General features: G+C 38.8%; 1 protein-coding gene across 1 annotated transcript in view; it reads right to left on the bottom strand.

The window, feature by feature from the left end:
• Positions 1 to 11690, bottom strand: part of TOPAZ1 (testis and ovary specific TOPAZ 1) — a gene marked incomplete at both ends in the record, with an annotated part of 43438 nt that extends 31748 nt beyond the window's left edge. The window contains 2 exons of the mRNA XM_081071961.1: positions 8447 to 10904; positions 11489 to 11690. Coding sequence (XP_080928087.1) covers positions 8447 to 10904; positions 11489 to 11690 — 2660 coding nt within the window. The remainder of the gene's footprint in view (positions 1 to 8446; positions 10905 to 11488) is intronic.
• Positions 11691 to 23696: the final 12006 nt, after the last annotated feature.

The raw sequence follows: 23696 nt of genomic DNA, 5'->3' as shown, positions 1-23696 counted from the left end.
AAATACTGTTCTGCCACTTTCTGTGTTAACTGTAGAAAATTTCTTTAACTGCTTTGAGTGTAACCATATCTGTAAAATGAGAATACTACCCACGCATGAGGTTACTGTGAGGATTAAATGAGATATAAAGTTCTTAAAGCCAATAGCATAGGCCCAACAAATGAAAACCTTGTCTATAAGATCACTCAAAACAAATGGCCAAACATCATTCCATTTTTTAAAACAGACAAAAACATAGAAAAGTGCATAGAATAAAATATAATAAGCAGCCATAATCCCACCATCTATTCATTTAATAAATGGGTTTTATTAAACCTATCCTATAGCTTTACAACTGCTTATTGGCTCAGGATTACTTAATAGCCAAGAAAAAGGAAAAGTCAACTAAACATTTTATATACACCATTCTTTGAAGTCTTAGTAAAACATGTTTTTTCCTCCCCAACATAAACCCTAGAAACAATCAGAAGTGTACAGTTTAAAGAATAGGAAAATAATAATGAAAACGGAAGACACATACATATGCACAGCTCATTCCCCAATTCATACCTCTTCAGACTCATCTGTCTACTGGAATGTTTTATTTTCATTATTTCAAAGGTGTTTCCAACTCACCATGTCTAAATTTGACTTCATGACCAGCACTCCTTCCCAATCCTGCCCCTTTGCATCTGAGAATTGTAACACTCCTCTTTGAAATAAGAGAGAAATCAGGTTATCATTCTTAACTCCTACTTCTGGCCGTACTCCCAACTGGTTAATCAATCTACACTTTCTAAATCTCTCTCAAATCCACTCCCACTTCTGTTTGAAGTCACCACGTCCTTTTGATTGAATTCTCACAATAACTCCTTGCCAATTTATTCTCCACACTGGAACTACAATAATTTTTAAAATGTAAATCTGATCATATTCTCTCTTTTACAGTTTTTTAAACAGACAAAAAACTACAATAATTTTTAAAATGTCAATTTTTAAAATGTAAATTTTAATGTAAATCTGATCATATTCTCTCGCTACTTAAAACTTCTTCAGTGAATCCTTATATGCCCTTAGCACAAAGGTTCAAACTCACCATGAATTCTAGTTCATCTAGGATGGTCTGTTTATGCCCCTTATCCTGTCATATTAAATATTACTAGTGCCCCATTTAATCTCAAAAATTTTGTAATTTAGAAGATAAATTCTATGGTCATCCTATTTGTAAAGCCCTTCATGACTTTCTGCACATCCTGCAGCTTCATTTCTTGACATTTGAACACTAAGAATCGGTCACTGTATTTCAGCTGTGACATGTTCTTCCTGTTGGGCCCTCCTATAGGCTATTCCTTCCAGGACAAAATTCTACTCACTTTTCCTCACTTATCAGCTAATTCCTACTCATCCTTTAGTATTCATCTTAAATGTCGCTTTGACCAGGACACCTCTAGTATCTTGCATTTTATTCATATTGTACTTGCTTAATTATTTGCCTCCCTTGATGGTCTAACAGCTCTGTGAGAACAAGGCTCATGTGTGTCTAGTTGCTCTCCACATACTCAACACTTAACATCCTCCTGGCCAGACACTAGGGAGACCCAAATGCAGATGCCTTTTTCCTGTCTAGGACCCCCCAGTATAGGAGGAGGATCACACACAAGCACACATGATACAATGAGACATATGTCAAGAGAACTACTGGAACAAATTCCTAGAAAAACATCCCTGACGTGATTTGAAGGATAACTGAATGGAAAGAAAGGGACTTTCAGATAAAGAAGCATGAAAAAGGATTCAAGTACGTGACATATTGTGGAGACAGGGTGCTTCCTGCTGTGCTTATCTTTTATTAGACTTTTACTCCACTTTCCTACCCCCAACACCATAGTTGTCAAAGAGAAAATGGATGCAGATCCACTGAAGAGCCTTAAAAAGTCATGCCAAGAAATTTAGACTCTATCCTCAAGTGGTTAAAGGCTGCTGAAGCATTGTAAGCAGTCACTGGCAGACGGATTTCTATTTTATAGTATCACAACACAGGAGAATGTTTTAAGCAAGTCCGGAAGATTAACCTGGAGCTCATAAAAATAATCTAGGGGAAAGGTGTAAATAAGATGGTAGTAGTGAGAATTGAGATGAAGGAAAATCCGTGAGAGATATTGAGGTAATAGCATGAATAGGATTAAATGACTCAATACATAGAGAAGAACTGAGAGAGGTTTCTGTGGTTTCTAATTATCCTGAAAGTTATATTCATAAATAGGTATAGCTTCAGGCACATAGGAGGTTATTCCTGAAAAAAAAATAAAACAAAGAAAATATAAATAGGTATGGTTAAGTATACTGCTTTAATTTCAAAGTGTTAAGATTGTATTTTTAATATTGCTGGTATAGTTTATAAGTGTGAGAAACTTCTTACTAGGAATAATTCGCTTTACAAGGAAGGTAAAATTGCACAGGCCACTCTAGAAATAACTTAGTTTTGTTTTGAATTTGAAAGACTCAAGAGGTTAAGTTCACCTAAATTAAAAAATATAATAATAAAATAAGCAAAATTGTAACCACATAAATATTTTACAGTTTTGCATTTGTGGAGTGGAAAGTGATAGTTCTACCTTGATGGTGTGAAAAGGGAAACAAATGAAAGAAGGAGCAAAGGAGAGAAAGAGAAACAGACTTGGGTGAGGCTACTGAAGTACAGAGAAGCAAAAGAGAAGATATAAGCAAAAAGAAAAGAGGCTTCTGTAGAACTACACAGATAACATCAAATTTATCCTCTACCAGAGCATTTTTCAACGGAGTGATGAAATTTAACGGGTTCCAAACAGGATTTTTTTTTTTTATGAAACAAGAAAATACAAAATATGATTCATCACTTGTAGTAAGGAAAATGTTGTTTTTCTACAGCTATTATTCCACATATTTATAAATACGTATTGGCTTGTAATGTAAAATGTATTATTACTATGGGTAATTGACAAAAAGGCTTGAGGATGACTGCTCTAGAATAATTACTATTAACAGCAGTAATTTAGTCTATCATTCATTACAAGTTTGAAAACTATTGTCCCAGAAAAATTCAGAATGTTATTGCTTCCTTTTGAGATGCTAACAACAACCTGACTGCGGTCCATGTTCATTTATTTACACATTCACATGTTCTGTTTCTGAATAGGGCTGCCACAAATTTATTGGGGCAATTATTCTGCAGATAGAAGTGGCCAGCAGCAGAGAGATATTACAGTACAGTATGCACTTCATTGGGCCAGAGATTCCCAAGCCTGATGCCATGCTGTGAGGTGCGAGGTCTCCTAATAATACAAATAATTACTCTATCAAGTACAATACCATTTATTCCAGCAAAGATGAGAAACAATCGTTTATATGGCCCCAAAGAGAAAAAAGTAAAAATTAGAATAATGCTTTTTCATACTGCCCACCAGCTACCGTGTTTTCCCGAAAATAAAACCCAACCGGAAAATAAGCCCTAGCATGATGTTTCAGGATGACATCCCCTGAACATAAGCCCTAATGCGACTTTTGGAGCAACAATTAATATAAGACCCAATCTTATTTTCAGGGAAACACGGTACTTTAAAGAGGAGGAAGAGATGAGGAAAGGGATCAAAAGTAAAATAATGTTCTGTGAAAGTCTGTAGAATAGTGGAATTAAAGTAATAGAAAGAACTAAAATGCCACTTTTGGGCAGCAGAGACAGACTTTGGAGCAGGCTGCCCTGTCTTTAGGTCTCAGTTCTGATACCGTGTGTCCTTTGGAAAATAAGTCACTTTGACTCAATTTTAAAGACAGGGTCAGTTTCAACCTCAGAATTGCTCCACTAAATGAAAAAATATATAAGTAATGTATTTAGCACAGAGTAGACACTAAATACCAGTTCTCATAACTAAGTGTAAAATTTTGCACTATAATTACATTGCCTCAGATAGTCAGTGGAAATGGAGAATAGAGCAAGGTAGGTTCTTAAAAGGCAGGCCCAGGAGTCTAAATATATGAAGAAGAGAGAAAAAAGGCCTTTACTTTTGGTAGAAACCCTTTTTTTCTTTTGTCATTTGGTATGGTGAAACTGGTTAGACTACTCTACTCTAGAAGGCCAATCTCTTGGGGAACAAACTGCGGTTAAATCAGATTCTGAGACAGTAAATGGGATTAGTTACTTGCGATGGTGTAATTTGCCCAGGATAGACTCATATTAGGCAAGGGTCTATTGGGACTCAAATATCTGGTAAAACTGATAGGCTTTTATTTTCTGTGCATTGGTGCTGGGCATCCCCCCATCCCTCAGAAGTTTGTGTTTATTATTTACTGGCTCTAGAAGGTACAATGGCTCTTTATGGATTTAAGTCCAAGTTGCAAAAGTGGTATAACTAATCCTCACTGATCACCAGCATTAATTCTGTACAGACTTCAAATTTTGATGCCTTACTTTCTAACCTTCCTAATCTGGTATCATTCTACTTATCAAGTCTCATTTCTCACAATTCTTCAACATCTATTGCTTTAGAAGGAAAGAATTCAATCTTATTTACATAGATTTCAATGCTTGAAAAATAGCCCAGAATACAGTAGGAACTGAAATCTTAATTCTGTCCCCTCCCTCAGTGTAGGAGGGATAGGGCTTACAAAGGTAAATGAGTCATGGACAAATCCTACCCTCAAGAAGTCCAACAGTTTAGCAGGTGAGAGAGATGTAAATTATACTATAATGAAATCAGTGCTAAAAGTAAGGTAGCAAAAGGTGCTAGGGGAATAGAGAAGGGCTCCTACCAGTACCACTACCCCAAGCAACACAATCATACTCTCATATCTATCTCTATCTTTTGGCCCACACTTTCTTCATTATTTCTCTTCCTCCAAACTATTTTTCTTTGTCCCCTTTGTTAATCTAAATCAATCCAAACGTCAAAGATCAGTACAAATTTTGGCTTTTCCAAGATGTCCTTTCCTCTTTTTCTAAACTACTAGTATTCTTAGGACCTTAGTTTATATGTTTTTATTCCAAATACATTAGTTCTCTCCCTGCCATAGCTATTTAGTAATTCCCTTGAATATTTGGCAGATGTTTAAAATTTCAATGATCCACTGTTTAACATCACTCAACTGATATTTTACCACATAATAAAATTGTGATTGAAGATAATCCTACGTTTCAGTACAGAGTAACTGTCCAGTGCTATTACAGACTATTACAGACATTCTCAGATCTCCAGTTATACTTATAGGCTAATTCAAAAGTTTTACAATTTCACTCAATATATACTTCCAAGCTCACCAGTTCAAATCTTAGTGAATTAGTTCCAATATTCTTTTAATGCTTTGGATTTTAATATATGGAGACTGACAATGGATAAACATTCAAATATAACTTAAACACCTTAAAAATTCTCCCTAACCAGGTCTGAGAATACTTTCCCCAAGAATTAAATTAACTCAGGTTTGTCCACCTGTTTTACCAATAAGAGGCAGTCCAGAGCTGCTGACGCTGTCTGGGCCTAGCCCTCCCATCTTCAATTTCTATTCCTGTAAAATAGAAACTTATTCTAACAGGCTTCAACCTCTCAGTGTCTTAGAGTGAGGAAAAAGGATTATATAAACTAACAACTGATTGCTAAAATGAAGACAGCTAAAATTTGAAATTATATTTTAAGCTTAACTTAGTTCTAAAACCATTAACAACTTTCTACACAACTATTAACAGATCCACTGGTTCTCATGCCTCTATTTCTCCCTGTTAAGGTTTATCCTAGTAATATGGATGATTGTAAAACTGGTATTTCCAACAAAGAAAAAGAAGAAAAAAGAAAATATTAAAATAACTATTGAGGAAATTTTCAAGTTTATTTAAAAACCAAAACTTCAAAAGCAGATATGAAAGAAAAAGAGGAGCCAATAAAAGTATAATTGGTCCTTTGAAGTGACGGGAAATTAAGTTCAAAGACAATAAGAAAAATTAGCTGATATAAATTTGATACTACAAACCAAAATGGTTCACCTTGTCCGGGGAAACCATACATAATTACCAATTCACAGAAAGAAAGCAAGGGTGGGGGGGAAACAAAAGGCAGTTGAGAGAGAGATGATGGGAGAATTAGTTTGGTCTCAGACTTCTCCATTATAACACTCAAAGCCAGAATGCAGGGAGGAATGACTACACAATTATGAGGAGGAAAATTGTAAACTAAGAGTTTTATACCCAATTTGCTTTTAGATTACAGTCATTCTTATGTACCCAAGATCTTAGGGAACACAGTAATCATGAGCACTTTTGGAAAAAAAAAAAAGTTGCTCTGAAATCTGGCCAACTCAGAAATGCATCAAAATTGTAAAGTTTAAAGTAAAAAGGATTGATAGTAAGGACTAAATCAATTTAAATACAGAACTAAGAATAAGAGTCTTTGGGAATTCAGATTAGTGAAGAGAATGTAATTGGCACAGGCTAAACAATATAAAACAAAAAATGTTTAACAAAGATGTGTGGGGGGGCCAAGATTGAGAGAAAAAGTGAATGTGTACTGACATGTTCATCTTTCATATCAGGAAAGCAAATGCTGCTGTTTGAGGTTAGAACACAATTTCTAAAAGTCACGATAATGAAACTCAAACTTTTAAATAAACTTTCTCATTAACTTGAAAGAGCGTTTTAGGAATTAATTTCATATGGTAAACTAGTATATTGATTCAGCAATTCCTTTAGTTTCATTTCAGTTCCCCCTCTCCCTAGTTAAGTGTCAATAAAATTAAATGTTTTTACTAAAAAAACCTTCATGATCCAATTGTTCTAAAATTATATCCAGGTATAACATATGCCTAGATAGATGTCTGGAATGATACTTATAAATTGTTAGCAATTAATTTGCTATTTTGGGTGGTGGGATTCCCTTCTTTTTACACTTTTAATGTAGCGAACAGGTATCATTTTTACAAAATCAGCCATTATTCTAAAACAATAAAACAACAACAACAACAACAACAACAACAACTTCCTGCCCAATTCACAACATTTCTCTTTCTACCTTTGGCTGTAGCTCATTGTCAACATCTGGTTAACTAACAGGTATTTGCGCTTAAAGGCAGGATTTGCTCTAATTCCCCTTTGTATTCCCCAAAGGGAGTATGGTATAACAACAGTTAAAATTATCTTCAATAATTACCTTTTACTGAGCCCTTACTGCTACTCACCCAGTACTATGCTGAAACCTTTTGCATCCATTCTTTGATTTAATCTTCACAACCCTGAGGCAAGTACCTTCCCTTTTTACAGATAAAGTAAAATAATTTGCCTAAAAGGCCACATAGCTATTAGGTGGCAAGAAGAAGATTCAAAAACCTAGGTCAGACTATAAAGGTCAAGCTCTTAACCACTAATTTTAAAAGTAAGACAGGCCTGGGTTCAAATCCAGATTCTGTTATTAGCAATGTGACCTTGGGCAAGTAACAACTTGTCATCTTTATTTTTTCTATCTTCAAAATGGGCAGATTACCATCATACCTCATTACATCGTTAATACATAAAGCTCTTGGACCTCCATTTGACAAATAGAAAGTACTCTATATGTGATAATAAGTTACAAATTTTTGTAACACTAAGAACATCAAGAGTAATGTGGTATTACAAAAGAAACTAAAATTTATACATACCAGAGAAATTTAAGTCATGTACCATGAATCTTAATGGAAAGTGTTTTCATGTTTCCTTTTGAGTCTGTTCACAAATTATTCCAATATTCAAGTATTGTAACATACAAGTATAAATTACGGCTTGAAGAATTAAAATTTAGTAAAATATGACATAATATTAAAGAAAATTTGGGCCAACCAGAATAGATCAAGTTCCTGAGCATGAAGTTTACCCATTTAAGTTGTCATAGGCAAATTTGCCCTATTTGGGGGCTAAATCATCATTTAAAATCATCACCTTAAAAGCAAAATCATGAAAAAAATTTTAAGAGTTTAACTTCTGATTCTACTGTCAAGTCAAATAACTTTTCAAAGACTTTTCCAAGACTTCTCTGTTCCCTGAAAATTGAATTTTTTATCTAACAAGGAAGACACGGGAAATGGGTTAAAAAATATAGCACTGTTCTTATTAAATTGACTTGGCTGTAATAAAAGTATATCTGCATATTGGTAACAATTAAAGAACACATGCAAATAAATTTAATTGATTTTTGAAAGAAGCAATCTCAATAATTTAAAAAGCTACTTAATAAACCACCATTTTAATTTTGGACAGCCAATCTGCTCCATTATAATTTCCAAGATATAACTGTTTTATTTCGATTACAAGCTTTAGCATAATGACATTTCCAGGTCTCAGCAATAATATGCTGGGTTAAAAAATAATGGAGCTTCAGTGATTACTGAATAAATTAGGGACACCTAAGAGCAGAAAGTGCTTTTGAAAACCCCAACAATAATCTGTAACAAAGGCATACTTGAACATGCATACCTCAAGTCATCACTTGTTTTTTTTCCGGGAAGTTCCATGTTTTTGGAGTCTGTTGATTGGTGCTCTTCAGCAACATTGGGCTCCTGGCTTATCATGGGGACCTCTGAAGTAAATGAGAGGTCCCCTTCATTGGAAACTCCAAAGAGGTCAGGGTCATCTTGAATTACATCAATTAAGAGGACATCATCTTCATATGCTTTAAGAATATCTGGAAACCCCACTTTAATATTTGAAAAATTCTTAGTCATTGTTCTACCACTAATTTCAGAGGAAACTCGCCCAAATGTTTCTTGTTCATTAGAGAAGGTAGGACTTTTCTCTATATACCCAGGATCACAAGAAAAAATATTGTTCTCAACTGTGTGAGAAACAGCTTCCTTATTAGAAATAATATTGCCTGATTCAGAGATGTAGCTGGATGGTTTATTATTATTACCTTGCTTTAAAAAGCTTGGAGGAATAACATAGGGATTCTTACTGCAGTATGAATCAGAATTAGCTTGCCCTGGAGTTACACTATTTTGCATGCGCCAAGACTGAGGTCCTGAAATTACTGTGAAGACATTTCCTTTGCTCCTCTTCTGTCTTACCTCTGTTCCAGATAAATTGTCAAGAAGCTCCAAGGGACTGTATGTTTCTCTCTCTGATGACTTGGTATTTATTTCTTTTTGTTTTTCTGTTTTATTCTTAAGTAAAGGAATTTTAAAATTACTCAGCCGTCCTGTGTTTAATATTTTAACCAAGTCTGGAGCCACAAGTGTTTGCTTAGCAATACATGCTTTTCGGTGACTAGTTCTGCTTGTAGAGTTATTTGCTTCCTGGGCATGCTGGGAAGCCACTGTCAAATTAAGTTTTGTTAAAGTCCCTCTATCTTTTTTTTTACTTCCTGTTAAGTTTTGAGTCACATTAGTTAACAGAGTATCTTCAGTCATATTAAAAACTACCTCTGAACCACTTCTGTTCTGTTCCTCTGACTTTATCTTTTCATCATCATTGATTATAGATTCTTTCATAATCATTAATGTAGGTTCTATTGCAGAAACTGAAGAGAAACAATTTAAATTAGACTCCAATTTTTCTTTACTTGAAGGTTCACTGTTTGTTTCTGTTATGGAACTTTGTAATGATACTTTGGGGTCAGTTAACTGAGTTTGATTTGTTTGGTGTTTAAGAAAATCATCTTGCCTAAAACTTTTCTGAGACCCAGGAAGAAAGTGACTTGATTCTGGTAAGGAAGTCTTTTTCCAACAGTAGGGAGATGTTCTAGCACATGAATAACAAGGCCAAGTTCTTTTACCAGTCATTGGTATTGTTCTACGACAGCTGAACTTTGATTCTTCAGCTTCATTTCTCAAGTCTTCCTGTGATCTCTTTTCAACAGGATGGCAATCGTTAGGTGATTTCACTACTGAACTTTTCATTGACTTAAAATACTCTTCTGGTTCCATGCTTTTACAACCTAAGGGCTCTGAGGCATTCTTTGTTTCTTCTTTCAAAAGTGGCTCAAGGGTTTTCTGAAACATAGCATTTACACAATGCTCAGGACTTGTCTTTTTTCCTACTGTTTTTGGAAGACTTAACAAATGATCCACTGGAGAGAATGTATTATGGTTTACTTTTCTCAAAAGTTCTAAAGGACTTTTTTTAGCCTCTAAAGTCTCTGCTTGTTTACCTTCAGCACCCATTTGGTTTCCTTGTAACGGCAACTCACACTTGTTATACACATTAGAGAAGTTCATCTTGATAACCGTTTCATCTTCTTTTTCAGATACCTTCATTCTTTTCCTGGGTCTTCTCCCAACATTGCTCTCCTCTACGGAATATTTATTTTTTTCACCTTGAAGGCAGGGAAGCAAGCCATTATTTCTACTTTGGTTTAAATCAGTTTCTTCAAGCAATAATTTATTTACGCCCATTAAGCTTTCTTCAGTTTTCAAAAGCTGAGGAATATTATTTGTGTCACTCTTATCTGCAAGACTCCTAAGGTTTTCTTTCTTTAACTTTGAGGAATTTTCTGGTACATGCATACATCCATCATCAGGTTTATATGCAAGGTTATTTTCATCATTACAATCCTTGGAATGGGGGAAACAACTGCAATCATGTAATTTTAACTTGTCATTATTTTCTACTCCAGGTGACAAGCTGTTACAAGAATATTTTGGAGTATTCTTGTACAGTTCATCTTGGAATTCAACCTTAGTATTTTGTGTATCCTTATTTTCAGTTATTTTGAGAGGTGGGTTTTCTAAGCTTTTATGTTTTTTAATTCGAATTCTTCTTTTAATACCTTCTACCAAACCTTCCTTACCCAAAGACTGCAAGGAAGCTGTACTTCGAAATTCACTGCACTCCACTGTTTGGAAAGATTCCAAACTGGTTAATGATTCCTTTCTTACCAGGTCAATCCCTGGCTGTGGATCACCATTTGAGGCTTCAGTAGCTTTTCTTTTTTCCTCTGTTGATCAAAATGACAAAACATACCAGAAAAGATTTTACATTGAGGAGGAAAAAGCAATAGCACTTAAAATAAAAAGTTGTGACGCCACCCATTTTTATTTCCCTGAATAGCTGTATGGAAATATACGCTCGTTTTTAAAATAAAAGACCTAATTTCTGTTAAGGAACTACAAACAAAGCTGTATAAATTCTAAGACAGCTAAATAACGTTTAGCAGCATCATCATTTCACCATAGCCAAAATGGATCTCTAGTAGGAATTCCTTTTAAAGTAATTCTGATCTATGGCTCCTAAGGGGCAAACACTTTTAAAGAGAACTCCTATATTTTTCACCCCTCTCCCAGTCATCAGGAAAACCCACACAGATTCAAGTTAAATGCTAGTGGTAAAACAAAGATGGCGCAGGCTGAGGTGCAAAGTGACCCCGGGTGCTTTCTTACGGTGACTTTGGGATTGCAAGGGGAGCTGCGTCTCCTTCGCTGCTTCTAAGCCCGGCTAGTCCCACAGGTGTGAAGGGCCCACCTGGCTCCCCAGGCCTCTACTCGCCACCTTGCCAGGCCTTCCCAGACCCGGACGCCTCACCCGACTTGTCACTTTCCACCTCTTCTCTCTCAGACGCCCGGGTCACCATTCTCTTTTGCCTGCTCTCCTCACGCCCCCCGGCCTCAGGGCCGCAGCTTCCGGCCTCAACTGGCTCCGGCCTCCGGCCTCGCTTCCTCAGGCCTCGCCTGTCGCTTTCACGCCCCGGGGCCTTTGTAGGGCCCAAGGGCGGCGGCCGCCGCATCCTCCCGGGCCGCCCGTTCTGCCCGCGGAGGGGACCACCAGCCGCGCCAAGCCTCCTGCTGCCGTCAGACACCCGCCGCCGCCTTGTTCCCAACCCCGCGTCGCCCCCACTAGGCCGGGCCGGAAGCGGAAGTGGGGCCGGGAAGGCGCGCGGGGCACAACCGGCGGCGAGCTGAGGAGCCGCAGGCGCCGTCTCGGGCTCCGCGGTCGTGAGGCGTCCCTGCCGCTCTGGGTCGCACCTTCCGCTCGGCTGAAACCTTCCGGAACCGTTCAGGGCCCTTCCCCACCTGCTGCCCCTGGCTGCTCACAAAGACCACCGTCAGCCAGTGGCTTCTAACTCCACGCCGTCTCCGGGAGGCCCTTTCCTTCTGCCTCTGGATATGCTCTCCCAGATGTCTTACAGGCACCTCCAACTCTGGACGTGCAACCCTGGCCTATCTTTCCTCACAGGCGTCCTCCTCTTGTGTTGGTGGATCTGCCACCATCCACCCAAGGGTCTACGCCTATAAACCAGAGACGCTTCTTTCCGCTTCATACCCCACATCTACATGAGATCCGCCTGGTTCTCCTTTCTGTTTGTCAGGAGAAACTCTCTCCTTTGCTGTTACTGTTTCTGACACTCAGACTTGACTGACTCACTGCATTAACCTCCTAAATTGTATTCATGCCTCCATCTTTACGGTATCTCAAACTTCCGCCTGTTGCCAGGCCAGGCCCCTCAAATGAAAGGAGATTCCCGCATTTTCCAGCTTGACCCTCATGAACCTCCTTTGCTCAAAGACTAAAACTAACAGAAAGTCCAACTCTTTAGTGTGGTATTTGCGGGTCTTTCTGCTGTGGCCCCTGAATATTTAATTGATTTTTCTCTTTTACTGGTACTGGAGGGGAAAAGTTGTGCTTCAGTGGAAAACTATGCATAGGGGTCACCCTGCTGCATTATCTGATCCTGTGGGAGCTATTTTACAACTATGTAAGTTGTAAATAAGTGGTGGCAATGCAAAAGTAATGGTCTACCAACACACAAGTTCTGTCCTGTAGAAGAAGTTCAATTGAATTCCCAGGTGAAATTCACTTTGAAAGAAACCAGCTTTGCCTTCATTTGCATATTCATTTCAATATCCCTGATCTATAAGTGTGTCTTTTTTTGGGACTTATCCTTGAATTGATGGTTATAAAGTCTGCCTGATGAGAGAAATAAAATCTTTAACACATGTTAATTTTTACATCTATATGAGAATCATGGTTTTATCTTTTTTGGGGAAAACCGTCTTTGAACACCACACATACCCTGCACATAAACCACATTGTAGCGGCTACTGCTGGAGTTCCCCAGGTTTCATATGCTCTTGTCGCGCCTTTGTCTCGCTCTACATGCTAGTCTTGGAAATTCTTCCTTTGCTCATCTGCCATTTGAACTTCATATTCCTTTTCAAGATTCAGTGCAATGATGACTCCTCAAGGAAACTTCTCTGCTACCTTTCTCTGTATACTTGGAGAGGTCAGATGTTTCTGCCTGTCTGCTAACACTTTGCTTTCAACTCCTTATTTGTGTGCCTCCCTCAGGGCAGACACCTCCTGTAATGTTTGCTTTTTGTGTGTTTAAAGAGGATTTTGGTGATTTTGAACATACATGTGTTATGCATTAAAAGATTGTAGGTATGATGTAGAGAGAGTGAGTGCCATGGCAGTTTGGATGAGCAGTTTAAGTGAAGTATCCTTAGGAGCTTCTATAAAATAAAACTTAGGTAAAGGAGGTGTAAAGGGTCTAGAAACTTTCTTTGTTTCTTTCTGATTGTAAATACCCCCAGTAAAAGGGAGACATATTTAAGAACAAAATTTAGAAAAAATTATTTTAAGGATTTCAGGCTCCATACTCACTCCAAGTTCACTTTGTGCCTCAGTTTCCTCAGCTGTAGAATGAAATAGGAGTATCTCCTGGAGAAAACCAGAGTATGTCATCCCATAATATGCCTCTTTAACATAAACATTATTTTGAGTTGAAGGCTTTCTCTGGTTGATCCTAAGTTGCAAGGAGGGACAAAAATTAGGGAGGCTGTCAGTTATTAATCAAGTCCTGGCCATTTGGGGCTGATTGTTACAGAAGTTTTTGGTTAGCTTCTTGGATTGTTATTGGAGATAGCAGTCTGACTTCTTACAAGTCTGACTTATAGCAGGCTGGCTTCCCAGGCCATTTATTGTAGATAAAGATGTTAGTTTCCTGGACAGGTTGCTGCATTCTGTGGGTCAGAGTTCTATTTTTATATATCATCTGGCTCTCATCAATTTGCATACTTAGTCTCTTACTCCTTTTCTTCTGCCTCAGAGAAAGAACTTTTCTCTATTTCTCCAAGGCTGACATTTACACTGATGATCTCAGCACCATACAGACCTGCTTGCACCTGCCAGATGCCTCTCAGTCTACCTACTCACACTCTTGCTCCTTAGTTCCTTGAAAACTGGTTTCCTTTCCAGATACTCCAATGAAATTTCAATCTCAAATGAGATTGCAGGTGTAAAAAGCTGACAACACAAACATCACAAAAATCTATAAAAGTAGCATAACATCATTATTATATTTATAATTTCTATATTACACATTATATATAATTATATGTTGTACTATGTCTATAGTATTATATTATTATAACTTTTATCTTAACTTCTTTTGGCTATATACTTGATTACCACCTCACATGACTATAGCTTTGTAATATTTTTCTACAGAGAGAATAAAGAACCTGGTCTCATTGCTTCTCGGCCTTTTGGCTAAGATGAAGTGTGTAGAATCTGGTCTTTCCTTGAACAATGTCAACTGAAACTTGTTCATATCTGGTAGTTTAGAAGCATAAACGTGTGTCTTTATACTGACATACTGTTTATAGTGTTGCTGCAGGTTAGTGGCTCGCAAACATAGGAATCCTGATAAATTCTACTTCATGTGATTAGCGTCTTAGAGGGTAAATATGGCAGATGACAAAGAAAGCAGACAATGGCCAGACGACAAACAAAAATAAAACTTCGACCCACAACTTGCAGCAATCAGCCCAGGAAACCAAAACATTATCCTCCTTAATAGCCCAGGAACCTAGTCTACTATCTATAAGTCAGACTTGCAGGAAGTTAGACTGCTATCTCTATCAACTGGTCCAGGAAGCCAAACAATAACCCAAGCAACAATCGGACCCAAATGGCCAGAACTTGATTAAAACTTGATAGCGTCCCTAAGTTTTGCATCAACTTAGGAGCAGCCATAGAAAGCCAAATATGCCCCCTTAACCAGTCACATGGAAAGCTCCTGACCTAGTCAGCCCACCTACGGCTTCCCCACGCCCACAGCTTCCCATCAAGGCACCCCTGAAGCCTGCCTTTTTGCTTTCCCATGCCCCTGCCTGCCTTTGATCCTCTGCCAAAATACCAGTGATGATGGCCGACTCTATTGCTATAGCAAGCTCTGAATAGACTTTGCCTGTTCTAATTTGGTTGGTCTTCATTTATTTCTACATATCAAAAAAGAAAAAGATGTATAATGATTTTATAATTGCATATGCAGTATTATCCAGGTAAGGGAACCAGTCTAGTGGTTTCCATGTCATCCTCTACTAATAATGATAATAGGTAAGCCTATTGACCATGTATTATATAAAAGCACTCTTCTAAATAATATTGTTATTTACCCACTTTACAGATGAAGAAATTGGGGCACATGGAGGTTAAGTGACTTTTGTAAAGTCCCAAAGGCAGTAAATAAGTCATGTACCTCAAAAGTACATGTTTATCTGCCTCTCATACTGATGTTCTGTTAGAATTTCCTGGTTTGTCTTCATTCTCCATTTGTATTATTTTCTTATTGCTTCTGCAACAAATTATCACCATCTTGGTGGCTTAAGTCAATTTAAATTTATCTCACAGTACTGGAGGCCAGAAATCTGAAATGGGTCTCATTGGGCTAAAATCAGGATTTCAGCAGGATTATGTTCCTTTCTCAAGGATCTAGGGGGAGAATCCATTTTATTTCCCTTTTCAGCTTCCAGAGGCTGCCTGCATTCCTGGCTCATGGCCTTTCCCATCTTCAAAGTCAGCAATGGCTGGTCAGACTTTCTCATATCGATCACTCTGACACTCACTCTTCTGCTTCCCTCTTCCACATTTAGGGATCCTTAGGATTACATTGGTCCAGGATCTCCCTATTTTAAGGTCAGCCTTAATTCCATCTGTTATCTTAATTTCCCTTTGCCACCTAATGTATTCACAGGTTCTGTGGATTAGGATGTGGACACATCGGGAGGTCATTATTCTGCTTATCACGCCAGTAGACTCTAACTTCCATAAAGAAAAGTGACGCCTCTGTTTCTAGTTGGACCATAGCTGGCCCCACACCTGTGTAATGCTTGCTCAATGTACAGGTTATGCATTTGTTAAAATAACTGATTTGAGTATGTCTGTGAGGGACATGGCATTTAATATACCCTACTAGCCCTACAAGGAAAGTCCGCTGTGGGTCACTTAGATCAGGACACTGAGGCTTAGAGGGGTGTCCTCCCTCAGTGAGTAGGAGCAGGGCAGAGATACACACCCGCCTTCGCCCAGCTCCTTAGCCCATGAAGTTCATCACTGCACCATAGCGCCTCCCATGAATGGATTTCTCTAGTGCCTGCTGGGGCTTAAGGCATTTGCACATTTCATTTTTATGGTCATCCCACAAAGTGGGCAAGTGCGTGGTAATAGCTTCAGTTCCAACAAAGGGAAAGGATCTGTGGAGAATCAAAGTCTTGCTCATGGCCACTGGCCCTGTGGTCAGGTTTTGGATTCTTGCTCTCTGCCCGGCTTTCTCCGTTTCTCTAGGGTGCTTTTCAGATACTAACTATGCTGCAACTTGAAAGACCGTTTTCTATTGGAGACAATTTCTATTGACTTTAACTTTTTAAAAAAACTGTGAAATGCAACACACATACAGAAAAGTATTTAGAACACATGTTGAGCATAAGCTAAGGTCTAGATGAACACCACCCATTCAAGAAGCAACATTTCAGCACCCAGAAACCCGATGTGCCCTGAACACAACCCTGCCTCTTCACCCAAAGGTAGTCACCATGCTCTATTTTATGGAAATTTCTTGCCTTGATTTACAGTTGCTCTACTTAGTGTATGTCTCTAAACACTATAGCATTGCCTGCTTTTAAGCTTATATTAATCAGTATCTTTTTGCGTCTGCTTTTCACTCAACATTGTTTTAAAGGTTCTTCCATATTGCTACATGTAGGTCCAGTTTGTTTTCATTACTATATAACAAATTACATTGTATGATCATACCAAAGTTGCTTAACCCGTTTACTATTTGATAATAGAAGTAGTTCCAGTTTTCAGCTATTACAGACTAGAGAAACATTAATGTTTCTGCATGTGCACATAGGAACACATTTTCCTAGGGTGTCATGGAATTTCTGGGTCATAGTATGTGGCCATGGCAGTATATGTGCTGGAACTGGCTCATACTGGCTCATGCTGGCCCCCAAGAGACAAACATTAAATCTTCAGGAATTTTATAAGTAAATCAACACAGCTTTTATGTAATAATTATGTAAACTTGTAATTAATTATATTTTTTAAAAAGTCTCATCACTTCCTAGTTTTTACACCATGGAAATCAGCAAACACTGCAAATGAGGGCTTTCCTCCTAGAGAGCTGGCTGTTACACATTTAGCAACCCTCACTGGCTGTGTGTCTTCAAATTTATCAGATAATTCCAACAGAACTGTTTTCCAAAGTAGTCACATCAGTTTATATTCCCAGCAGCAATTTCAACGTTCTGGTGCATCTTTGCCAACATTTAAATCATATTCTGGAGGGCATGCAGCAGTATCTTTGGTTTTCATTTGTATTTCCCTTCAGCACTCGCCTTGCTTATTGACTATTTGGATTTTCTCTTTCTATAAAATGCTTCTTCAAGTCTTCTGCTCAATTTTCTGTTATGTTGACTGTCATTTTCTAGATGTTTTCTCTGACAACAGATATGAACCCTTTGTGGATTATGTGTACCTCTTTTTTCCATTCCTTTTTGGTTGTAAAACAGAAATGAAATAACACATAAAATATTATAAAACAAATACCCTTGCAATCATTACCCAGGTCAAGAAATAGACCTTTTGCCACCAACTTTGGCAGCCGCTCTGTGTCCTGTGAAATCACAGCCCTTACCTCTTTCCTAGAAGTAACAACCATCCAAACTTCAACAGTCATGGTTTTCCTCACTTTTCTTTATAGTTTTAACCCCAAAATGTGCATCTTTGTATGCAATAGTTTAGCTTTGCTTCTTAAATATAAATATCTTTGAAATCTTATAATATATAGTTTTCTCCCTCCTCCCTTTTTCTTTTTGCAATTTGAAAAAATTAAGTCATTTGTCCTCTAATGTTTCCCACAGACTGGATTTTGGTGATTGTATGCATCCCTATAATGTAATTCGTCATTTTCTTCTGTCCTCTGAATTTTATGATATTTGATCCTATTTTGGTTCTTTAAAAACTTTTTTTGTAAGATGAAAAGATTTGTAGGTGGCAGTGTGTTTTTGCGTTGGGAGGCACTTGACTGGTCATCCCATCTGCTGAGATATTACTAGCCCTTGACAAAATGGTGACATTCTAAATCCATTATTCTTTTCATATATTAGCTGGGTAGCTACTTCTATACAGACAAACTTCCTGTCATCTACTAGCTGGTTACCTAGTGGGTTTCTCTGTATAGAAAAATCAGGGAAATTGTTTGGCTCAATTTACTGTCTTTTAAAAATTGTTTGTTCTCTATCATGCTCCAGAAGTGACTTTTTTCTATAAGTAACATTCGTAATGGATTTATCAATGACTTACATATTTGAGTATTTCTGTTTATTACCATTATGCATTTTTATTGCTGTGTAAATGCTCTCATCTCTGGCCTGTGGGGGCCTCACTGTGTCCTTAGAAATACCAGCCTGTTAGTCTTTGATACCTTTGAGAGTTTCCCTGCTCTCTGACATGACAAGGTGTTCCAGGCTCATCTCCCACATTTCCTGTCTGCCCCTGGAATCATCCATTTCTCCAAGAAGCCCTGGTTTCTTTGAACAGGAAATGGTATTTCAAGACCATAGTCTGGATGCTAGAAGTGCTCATTGCTGACAGGTTGATCACTGTTCTTAGGCTGCTTTCGAAGATAGAATTAGGAAGCTAAATGAAAATACCTTGAGTTCATACTAACACTTGTATTTCAAATTCATAGCTGCCGGATTCTTACTGAACTTCTTTCATCTTGTCTTTGTTATCTCCTTTCTAGAAAATCCTGGTTCTCAAGGATACTGGGGAGGATAGATTAGAATATGTCATAATTACACATGTGCTCTCCTGTATCATACACGAGACCCTCAGAGCTACAAAACCAGTGCTGACACCACCACCAAAATGATTACTGAAGATAACTGACTTTTCCATGTGTTCTCCCCATTCTCTCTGCCTTTAATGGTTTGCTGTATCTATACGTCAGAGTGAATAACTATTATAGCAATTAACATTGTCCTCAAATAACATGGTTTTGTTCAATGCCATTTTGTTATAACATTGATGAGATGCCATAGTACCTGAACCCTTGTTTATATCAATTAGCCTTTGGTAAAATGGGCATCATTATGTTATTTTGCTTAAAGTCACAGAACCTACTGACGATGTTAAGTGAGGTCTTACTGTACTTATTATATTCTCTCCCTTATAATCCTGATTCTCTGTATGCAGGAGCTTATGCAGGGATGTTTAAGTTAAAACTGGTACTTCAGCACCTCCTGTGTGCAAGAACTTTGCAGTGTATTTTTACGTAATTTAAAAAGCAGATTTCAAATTAAAGAAAGGGGACGTACACTCAACCAAGGTCACATGTTATGTACGTATATGAATTTTTATTTTTGTGAACATGTACACTCTCCTCTTCCTTTAACTGACATCTGGGTTATGCAATTAGTTCTACCAATCTCACTGATGATCTGTTAGCATAAAGAATGAGAAAATAAGGTAACAGTTAGGGCTCTTTCCAGGTTCTTAAGCATAAAATTCAGAGAGCTAGAAAGCTTCTTGAGTTTGGAGGATTGCAAGAAAAAAAATAAAGGATAATTCTTGGAGAAAGTACACAAGGTTTAGTTTTCAAAATTAGTATGTCTTCCTTTTTTTTTAGAAAAAACACATGCCATTTAATAAACATTTCATCAATACAGAAATATATTTTAAAAATCATTCAAACTCACATCACCCAGAGGGACTCCTAAAGCTAGAATTCCACATTGTCAATTAAATTTCAGGTTTGATGATGTTACTTTTTATCATAACTTCTACCAGAACCTCCAACATTCTGAAAGTCACTTTGGATAAAGAAAAGACACAAACAATCTGTACTTGGAATTAGGAGACTGCAACTCAGATGTCTTGATAAATATAGCAGTACATTCATAAGTGGGAGCTGTCAGGATATAACTGGTGTATTGTAAGGTGTACAGTGTGGTCATCAAATGCAAACTCTACCTGTAGAAAGGCAAAGCAGCATTTTCCCCATGCCAACGTACTTGGTTGTGCAGGTGTAAGTGGTAAGAAAACAGGTAATGAGATCAATTAATCATACAAAAGCCCCTTATTTACCTAAGATGTATTGGGCTACGTGGTGCTGACATGCACACTTCACTCATACCATTATCACCTCAATTAGACAAAGCAAACATCGGCTCAGCAGTTCTCATTTTAAACGCTTCCTATAGTCTTTGGTACTTGCTGACTTTTCCAAACAACCATTTACCTAAAAGGTCAGCAGTTCCCACTGGAGGTTAATAGAAAACTTCTGACTTCAGGTGGACACAACTACAACTCTCATTAGATGTGTTTACAGGTAGGGGGGAGGTGTGGTAGGGGGAGCACAGTTTACCTCAGAGAGCTAGGTCTTTGTTAAATGGAAGTCCTCTGCCCTTTATGAAATCAGTGGATTCAGGGAATGTAGTGGTCTTTGTAGACACTAAAATTTGGGAAGAAACTTCTATTCGCCTGCAGCCCTACCTAAGTCACTACTTAAGCTACTGCTCTTTTCTATGCACAATATTTCTGCAAGTGAAAAACATCTTGGGTGGTCGGTTTCCTCAGTGGTTAGAGCGCAGTGCTCATAACACCAAGGTTGTAAGTTTGATTCCCACATGGGCCAGTGAGCTGCACCCTCCACAACTAGACTGAAAACAATGACTTGACTTGGAGCTGAGCTGCATCCCCCAACAACTGGATTGAAAACAACCACTGCACATGGAGCTGATGGATCCTGGAAAAACACACTGTTTCCCAATATTGCCAATTTAAAAAAAAAATCTGAAAACATCCCTGACCAACAATGTCGGTCTCACCTGGGAACTTGTTAGAAATGCAAATTCTTGGACTCTATTCCAGACCTTCTGAATCTGAAACTCTGGGTGGGACCCTGGATGGGTGTTTTAATAAGCCCTGCATGGGATCCTGGTGTGGGCTCCCATCTGAGAACCATTGTCGTGCGGGGTCTCTGGTCTCGCTCCCCACATAAGAACGCAGGACACAGTAAGGCCAAACGGGAACACCCATGGAGCCATAAGTAGGAGAGCCAAACCAACATATTCTCGCTGGCGGCTGGGCTGGAGACACAGGAAGCAGGATCTCCATAATCTGCCTAACAGTAGTCCGCGCTTGCCAGCCACCATCTTCTTGCTAGCCCCCATTCTTTTTTTTTTGCTAGCGTAGCCACAGCAGTTATATTAGTGGCCGATGGCTTACAGGTTACAGCTGACGGCCAACTAGCCACAGCTGATGGCCATCTGATCACAGTTAATGGCCATTTACTACCCGAGCCAGCACCTTTCTATGTGAGGCCGAGAGCCTGGAAACTGCCTTTTGGGGCTTTGTCCCCACAATCATGGTCTGCCGTCTGGTGATAAATCACGTCCTGCCTGCTTTGTGAGACAAACTGAGGTAAGTCTGTAGGATACTTGGCATAAATATGCTCCCAAAGGAATTGTTCACCAACTCGAGTAGAATCTAGAGACAGTTTTTAATCTCCTGCACTGTCACTGTGATAAGCGACATTCATACTTTGTGGGTCTGTGGGGTTTTCCCCCAAGATTGGCTTGAACCCCAGTCACAGCTGCCTACCTGCCCTATGATTCACCTTGAAGTCAGCTGGAGCCACGACTACAGAAAAGTACAAACCAAGCTGAAATCACTTAGTAGCTGCTCCCCTTTGTATGGCTTTTCTGGGCCGGCAGGAGACCCCTCCTAAGCAGAGTGGCCTGGTTTCCCCACAGCCACTGCAGCCATAGTCACAGACCGCGACGACTCTCTACCACTGGCTGCAGCTGTCACAAAGCCCCCAGCTGCCCCAGCATAACATGTCCAAGCCTCTGGTTTTCAAGTGAGGCCAGAAGCCTTCTAAGTTTGAGGGTATATTGCAGGGATAGTGGGCCCACTTAATTCCTGCCAGAGACCAGTACAATGAGAAACCAACAGAGGGACACCTGGCCTCATTGCTGTTCAAGGCCTGTTCCATGAGCTACATTAGGTGCTGTCGCTGACCTCACTATCTGTGCCTTCTTGCCTACCAGTTTTTCTTCTGGATTCCTTCAAGGGGGAACCAGATCCAACAAGGAAGCAGCTCCAAGGTTGTCATAAAAGGTGCACTTTTCCTCCTATCTCCTGTAACTCCCAGTTATCTCAAAGTTACTTTTATTGCCCCCTTTATCTTACCAATGGGAGAATGGTGTGAATTGGGGGAAGGGCGGAGACAGAGGCAGCTTGGGAAGTTGTGACACGAACAGGTCAGGCTTTAAGCACATGCTCCGGTAAGCAAACATCAACTCCTACATCCCAACCCTCCAGGTTGTCCCTGCTCTTTGTCCTTTCCTCAGAGATCTGTCTTCTCCTAGTCACCTCTTTGTTCATTAGCACCTCCAAAAGGAATGAGGAGTTGGGGTTCCAACTGGAATAACTTTGAGGTTGTCAATGAAAAGAACCTGAATCCCTGAAAATATTAGAATTTTTATTTGGGCCTATAAGTGGACCACAGCCCAAGAGCAGAGTTTCCAAAAGCCCTGAAACAGTATTCTAACTGAGGAAAAGTGTGGGGTGGGAGGGATGCTTGTATAGGCCAAGGAGTAAGCGAAAAGTACACCTGGTGCTTTAGAAGTTTCCAGTAGGGTTCACACAGTTCAACAATTAACAAATGGAAGGGAAGTATGGGAAAGATAAGGTTGAAGCGTGGTGCTCCCTGGTATCAGGAAGATGGGATAGAGTCTGCAAAGAGTTAAACGGCTTTGAAAGTTTTATCAGGTGAAGTTTTAGCAGGCTATAGAAAGAGCAGGCAGTGTTCTATAATCATTAATTTTTAGTATTGAAACTGTGTAGTTCATATAAGTGACTATCATCTACGGTATTTGCCTTGGTAAGAAATTTTAGGAAAGTTCATCGTTCTTCCTTGGTTACTGATTAAGTTAGAGAAGCTGAAACCTTTCTTTTCCCAAGGTGCTGACTTGTTTATATCTCCCTTTCTTCATCTTAGAAAGACTAAATAGTCTCTTCCTTCTTGTCAGATTTGGCCCTCTGGACTACAGGAATAGCTAGCTCCTTAAGGGAGGAGGGAATGAACCTAGTTTCATTGCCACCACCTGTCAATCTGCCTCCCCTCCACCCCACAGGTCCCCTACTGCTTGATTTACCCTTCAATTCAGCATAGCTCAGAGTTGGACATTTCAGCCAGCCCTTACTTCTTTTTCCATAGAAATCTTCAAACCAAGACAGACATCTCCTCCCTAAGAATCACTCTTTCCCTCTCATAAAAAGAAAATTTTTAAAAAGTTCTAACTTTCGGTTCCTTTGAGCAAGATTTTGTGAAGGAAACTTTTCGAGAAGAGATCTAGTTTTCAACATTAGATGTTACAATTTTTATAAGCGTGTCACATCTTGCTTCCAAAAATCTGGCAAGGCTCTCAAGTTTCCA

Source organism: Rhinolophus hipposideros, assembly GCF_964194185.1.
Source record: "Rhinolophus hipposideros genome assembly, chromosome: 14".
Lineage (NCBI taxonomy): Eukaryota > Metazoa > Chordata > Mammalia > Chiroptera > Rhinolophidae > Rhinolophus > Rhinolophus hipposideros.
Note: the sequence above shows the minus strand (reverse complement) of the source record. Positions and strands in the feature narration are given on the sequence as shown.